Genomic DNA, 6,721 nt, shown 5'->3' on the forward strand with positions numbered 1-6,721 from the left:
AGCTTTTGAGAGTAACACATACACAGGGGAAATAGGCATACCTGTCACGGGTTCATGTTGCTGGTGGTACAGGTAGAATGAACCCGGTGACAGATCCCCTTTAATTTATCAGCAACACCAAAGAGAACTGTTTATTTCCAAATCTCTAGTGATGTTACAGCAGGAATGGTTCTCTCTCACTGCTGGATTGGACCCAGCTGCAACTGGTTCATGAGTGTATTCTTTCCACAGAATTAAACTAGGTTAAAAGCTGTCTATTTTTCCATCACTATTCTATGTATTACTGAGGTAACGACACAAGGAGCCAAATTTGGGGATTTTCTGTCATTCTTCTCTGCAGATCCTCTCAAGCTGTTAGGTTGGATGGGGGCCATCTGTGAACAGCCATTTACAGGTATCTTGGGCTCAAGTCAGGGTTCTGGCTGGGTCACTCCAGGACATTCACAGAGTTGTCACTAAACCACTCCTGTGTTGTCTTGGCTGTGTGACTAGGGTTATTCTCAGGTTGGAAGGTGAACCTACTCCCAGTCTGAGGTCGCTTGTTCTCTGGATCAGGTTGTCATTATAATATCTCTGTACTTTGCTCCACTCAACCCTGACCAGTTTTCCTGTTCCAGCCGCTGAAAGCACCACCACAGTATGATGCTGCCACCACCAAGCTTCACTAGGGATGACATTGGGCAGGTGATAAGCAGCGCCTGGTTTCCAGATATAATGCTTAGACCTAAAGACAAAAAGTCCAATCTTGGTTTTGTCAGACCAGAGAATCTTGTTTCTCAGTCTGATAGTCCTTTAGGTGCTTTTTGACATACTCCAGGTGGGCTGTGATGTGTTTTATTTTTTGTTTACTGAGGAGAGGCTTCTTTCTGGACACTTCGCCAAGAAGCCCAGATTGGTGGAGTGCTGCAGTGATGGTTGACCTTTTGGAAGTTTCTTCCATCTGCCCACAGGATCTTTAGAGCTCGGGAAGATTGACCATTGGTTTTTGGTTACCTCTCCTACTAAGGCCCTTCTTCCTTAATTACTTAGTTAAGAGGGTTGGCCAGTTTTGCAAGAGTCTTAGTTCTAAACTTCTTCAATTTAAGAATTATGGAGCCAACTGTGCTCTTGGAAACTTACAGTGCAGCAGACACTTTTATAGCCTTTTCCAGATCTGTGCCTCCACACAATCCTGTCTCGGAGCTTAGGAAGTTCTTTCTTCCTCTAGGCTTGCTTTTGGCTCTAATATGCATTGTGGGCTGTGAGACTTTATATAGACAGGGGTTTGTATTTTAAAATTATTTCCAATCAACTGAATTTACCATAGGTGGCTCTAATCAAGGAGTAAAAACATCTCTAAGATGAATAAGAGAAATGGGAATCTCCCAGAGCTAAATCTCAAGTATCATACCAAACAGTCTAAATACTTATATCAATGCAAAATATTAGTTTTTATTTTTTGAAATGTACAAAGATTTCTAACATTCTGTTCTTACTTTGCCATTATGGGGTATTGACTACAGAATGATGGGTAAACAACATGATTTTTTTTTTGCACCACATAAGAAAATGTAAAAAATCATCAATGGGTCAGAAGATGCATTGTAGATTTGGTTTATCATTCAAATAACCCTTTTTGGTTTTTTTTATAGGAGGCTGATGAGTTTTTACATATTGGGAATTGGAAGATTATGATTCTACACAATTCTGGCATTGGAATGAACTTGTCCAAATACACAACGGTTGAAGAATTCATTCTTCTTGGGCTGACCAGCCAGAAGAATATTCAGATAGTGTTATTTCCTGTATTTTTATCTTTGTACATTGTATCACTAACTGGTAACATTATTATTATTATTCTCAGTAGAATAAGCTCCCGGCTTCACACCCCTATGTATTTCTTCTTGAGCAATCTGTCATTTTTGGACATCTGGTACACATCAAGTATTGTCCCAAATATGCTCATTAACTTTTTGTCAGTAAGAAGAAACATATCTTTTCATGGTTGTGTCACTCAGATGTTCATCCCTCTCATGCTAGGAGGGACAGAGTGCTACCTATTGTTATCAATGGCCTACGACCGGTATGTGGCTATATGTAGTCCATTACACTACACTACTATTATGCATCCTGTCTTGTGCATTAAGATGGCAACTTGTTCCTGGGCTGGAGGCATAATAAACTCTGTTGTTCACACAGTCCTTGCATTGCAGTTGCCATTTTGTGGTCCAAATGTAATAAATCACTTTTTCTGTGAGATCCCATCAGTCCTGGAGCTAGCCTGTGCGGATACATCTCTTAATAAGACTGTTATATTCTTCTTTGCTATGTTGGTGGTGATGGGTCCATTCTTCCTCATCCTCATTACATATGGTTATATCATTTCCAGCATACTGAAGATCAGCACATCTGTGGGGCGGAGGAAGGCCTTCTCCACCTGTGCTTCACACATTATAGTTGTATCCCTCTTTTATGGTGCCATTATTTTCATGTATATGAGACCTGGATCGGCCCATGTAAAGAGCCAAGATAAAATGGCTACTTTGTTCTATAGTGTTATAACCCCAATGCTGAATCCTTTGATATACACTTTGAGGAACAAGGATGTTATGGGAGCATTTGTGGACATCAGAAGGAAAACATTTGTATCTGAAAAATGATATAAACATTGATTCTACAAACAATGTTTCTTGTCTTGAAGACTTTCCTAATATTTTCACAAGGTACATTGTTTAGGACAAGAAAAGACCTTGTTAGTGTCAGGGAAGGTCCCCTGTTGTTGGCTTGCTCCTTCTGTTAAATGTATACTGTACATCAGGACTATATACAGATGTACAGTATAGGTCGGATGCAGGGGCGTAACTATAGAGGGTGCAGGGGATGCGGTTGCACCCGGGCCCAGGAGCCTTAGGGGGCCCATAAGGCCTCTCTTCTTCATATAAGGAGCTCAGCACTATGAATAAAGCATTATAGTTGGGGGCTCTGTTACAGGTTTTGCATTGGGGCCCAGAAGCTTCAAGTTATGCCTCTGTGCAGCATGGTTTAGGTATGGGTATGGGTACGGGTACAGATACAGATAGAGGCTGGGGCCCCAGCTCACCTTTTGCATCAGGGCCCCTGAGCATTTAGTTACGCCCCTGATCGGATGGTAAGGCTTTCACATATGTATATAGTGACATACTCTAAGTTGCTCATAGGCTTCCATATAAAAAGGTACATTTTATACTGGATGCCTTTGCATAGAAAAGTGTAGTCAACTATGCATTTCTACATGGTAAAAGCAAGAATGCTAACTAGAGATGAGTGAGCATGCTCGTCCGAGCTTGATGCTCGTTCGAGCAGTAGCATACTCGAAGGTGCTTATTACTCGAGCGAGCACCACGTGGTGCTCGAGAAAATTTCCTCTTCTCCTCCCTACATGTTTAGCGCCATTTTTTAGCCAATAAACATGCAGGGAAGGCTTTGGCACTTCCTGCTGTGACATGCCAACCCTGTGCACATCTATAGCAGTGACTGGCTGGCCTGATCAGGCGACCTCCGAGTACAAAAACTCTGGTCACCTGAGGCTCGCCTTACACGCATGCAGCATTAGCTGAGGGACAGACCTGCTGCTATTCAGGGAAAGCGATAGTGTAGGGTAGAGGTTGCGGTTAGGCAGGGATCCTTGTTCCCAGAACCCAACAGTCCTTTCTAGGACTACAACTCCTCTCATTGTGTGCATCAGCAGTTTAGCTGGCTGGGAGCAGTAGTGCGCACACATTTTTTCTCAAGCATCCTGGCTGTATACTGCATACTGTTACCGGTTTTATGCAGTATATTGCTAGTAGTGTACAGAGACTAGATAGGAAGTAACAAAACTCCTTTCATTTTTCATTTTTTACTTTTTTGGGGTCTTTAAGCATACGTTATATACCCCTGTGTGCATCCTGTCAATCTACGCTATCTAACAACAGTATATGCTGTTTACATTTTTTTCTGCCCTCTCAAAGCGTACGCTATATACCCGTGTGTGGGTGCTGTCAATCTACGCTATCCAACAACAGTATACACTGTTTAAATTTCTTTTTTTGCCCGCTCAAAGTGGACGCTATATACCTGTGTGTGGGTCCTCTCAATCCACGCTATCTAACAACAGTATACACTGTTTATTGTTTCTATTTTGGCTAATAAGTGTACGCAAAATAACTCGCAGTTTGCGTAGCATTTTAACCAAGTGCATTATCCAAGATGATGATGGCTAGGGGTAAAGGTCGAGGTTGAGGATGTGGACGTGGGCGTCCGAATGAGGATGTGGGCAGAAGGCGAGGTGAAACAGTGCCTGCTGCTGAGGGATTAGTAGAGCGCCGCGTATCTATGCTCCCTAGCTTCATCTCACATTTTTCAGGTCCGCGTGGTAGACCATTATTAAAAGCACAACAGTGCGATCAGGTGATGACGTGGATAGCAGATAATGCATCCAGTAATTTATCCAACACCCAGTCTTCTACGCAGTCCACTCATGCTAGCCAAGGCACTGGACCTCTGAATCCTCAGGCTGCTCCTCCTTCCTCCCAGCCTGGTCACTCCAGGAAAAGGAGAGATTCTGAACAGGCATACTCCCAGAAACTGTTCTCGGGTCCCTTCCCTGAGTCAGAAAAAACGGTTCATCAGCCACCTGAGGACCTTTCACAGTCTTAGGGTGATGAGGGTGGGGACTTCCAAGTAGTCTCTCAAGAGGTATTTGTGGATGACGATGATGAGACACAGTTGTCTATCAGTGAGGTTGTTGTTAGGGCAGTAAGTTTTAGAGAGGAGCAGACTTAGGATTCAGAGGAAGAGCTGGTGGATGATGAGGTGACTGACCTGACCTGGGTTGGAAAGCCTACTGAAGACAGCACTTCAGAGGGGGAGGCAAGTGCAGCACCAGAACAGGTGGGAAGAGGCAGTGGGGTGGTCAGAGGGAGAAGCAGGGCCACAGCTAATAATCCCCCAACTGGTCCCCACAGCACCTCCTCACGGCAAGCTCCCGTGCAGAGGGCTAGGTGTTCGAAGGTCCGGAGGTTTTTTTAATGAGAACGCAGACGACCGACGAACAGTGGTGTGCATCTCCCTGATGGCACATTGGGTTAACATGGTGGAGGCTGGGACCGAGTCTGACCCTGGGTCCGCTCACGTGCTACCCACACCGAGGATTGCGGGTCCTACCTCGGTCATGGTTTCTCCGGCTTATTATGCCACCTCCTCCAAACCCCCACCCTCCTCCTCCTTCTCCACCTCTCGATTACCATCTATGAGCACGTCGCCTTCAGTTGGTAGCTTGAGGCGCAGCAGCACTACCCTAGGGAAGCGTCAGCATGCCGTGCTGAAACTCCTGAGCTTAGGTGACAAGAGGCACACCACCCAAGAGCTGTTACAGGGTTTGACAGAGCAGACAGATCTTTGGCTTTCACCACTGAACCTCCAACCAGGCATGGTTGTGTGTGAAAATGCGCGTAACCTGGTGGCGGCTCTGCAGCTTGGCAGACTAACACACGTCCCATGCTTGGCCCACGTTTTGAATCTGGTGGTTCAGCGCTTTCTTAAAAACTACCCCAATTTGTCGGAGCTGCTCAGCAAGGTGCGTCACGTGTGGGCACATTTCAGAGAGTCCACCACAGATGCTGCCACCGTCAGGACACTGCAACATCACTTCCAGCTGCAGTGCACCTAATGTTGTGCAACATGCCCCCACGCTGGAATTCAACATTGCACATGTTGGCCAGGCTTTAAGAGCAGCGTAGAGCCATTGTTGAATTCAAGGTGCAACATTGCCGTCAGAGTGGTAGTCAGCCTCCGCAGTTCTTCACAGAGTAGTGCACATGGATGTCTGACATCTGTCAGGTCTTAGGAAACTTTGAGGAGTCTACACAAATGGTGAGCGGCGGTGCGGCCATTATCAGCGCAACCATCTCGCTACTTTGCCTGCTGAGGTTGCTGCTAAGCATTAAGGCTGACGCTTTCTGAATAGAACAGGAGATGGGGGATGACAATACGTTGCTAGATAGCCAAACCCCCCCCTCACGTCTGTTTCTCAGCACGTATTGGAGGAGGAGGAGGAGGGAGAAGAGACTGCTGCCCAGACTGCAGAGGGTACACATGCTAATTCCTTCACCTCTGTTCAGTATGTGGGCTGAAGAGGAGGAGGAGGAGGGGGAGGAGACTGAGAGTCATCCTCCTAGTGAGGACAGCGATATGTTGTGTACTGGGACTCTGGCACACATGGCTGACTTCATGTTAAGCTGCCTTTCCCGTTACCCTCGCGTTGCACGCATTCTGGCCAACCAGGATTACTGGGTGTTCACCCTTCTCGACCCACGGTATAAGAAGAACCTTTCCACTCTCATTGCTGAAGAGGAAAGGAGTACGAGAGTGACGCAATACCACAAGGCCCTGGTGGAAAAGCTGATACTAAAGATCCCATCTGACAATGCTAGCGGTAGAGGATGTAATTCAGTGGGCCAACTAGCAGGGGAGATGCGGGTGTGGGAGATATCCTATATGTTCACCATTTTGTATGTATTTTCTGTTGTCAACTGTGTATATACTGTATTTTGTCTATAATGGTCTGAACCTCTGGAGGAAGGGAACATCACCTCCCCCCCACCTCCACAAGAATTGGAGGAGCTAGTGCCGTGTGCTCAAGAACTGGTAAAACCAGTTCTAACTGGCCAAACCTTTTTAGGAGTGCTTTGTCTTGGACAGCAGAGAGGAGAAACAGGATGTT

The 6,721-nt window shown here is 45.8% G+C and overlaps 1 protein-coding gene across 1 annotated transcript; it reads left to right on the top strand.

Moving 5' to 3' along the window:
• The first annotated feature begins 1,697 nt into the window (after positions 1–1,697).
• Positions 1,698–2,639, top strand: LOC136610111 (olfactory receptor 2C3-like). Its single transcript, XM_066589373.1, has one exon. The coding sequence runs from the start codon at positions 1,698–1,700 to the stop codon at positions 2,637–2,639; it is 942 nt and encodes a 313-aa protein (XP_066445470.1).
• Positions 2,640–6,721: the final 4,082 nt, after the last annotated feature.

The sequence above is a fragment of the Eleutherodactylus coqui genome, chromosome 2 (genome assembly GCF_035609145.1).
Source record: "Eleutherodactylus coqui strain aEleCoq1 chromosome 2, aEleCoq1.hap1, whole genome shotgun sequence".
NCBI lineage: Eukaryota > Metazoa > Chordata > Amphibia > Anura > Eleutherodactylidae > Eleutherodactylus > Eleutherodactylus coqui.

Coding starts and splice junctions, on each gene's coding strand:
- LOC136610111 (XM_066589373.1), top strand. CDS start 1,698: ATGAACTTGTCCAAATACACAACGGTTGAAGAATTCATTCTTCTTGGG.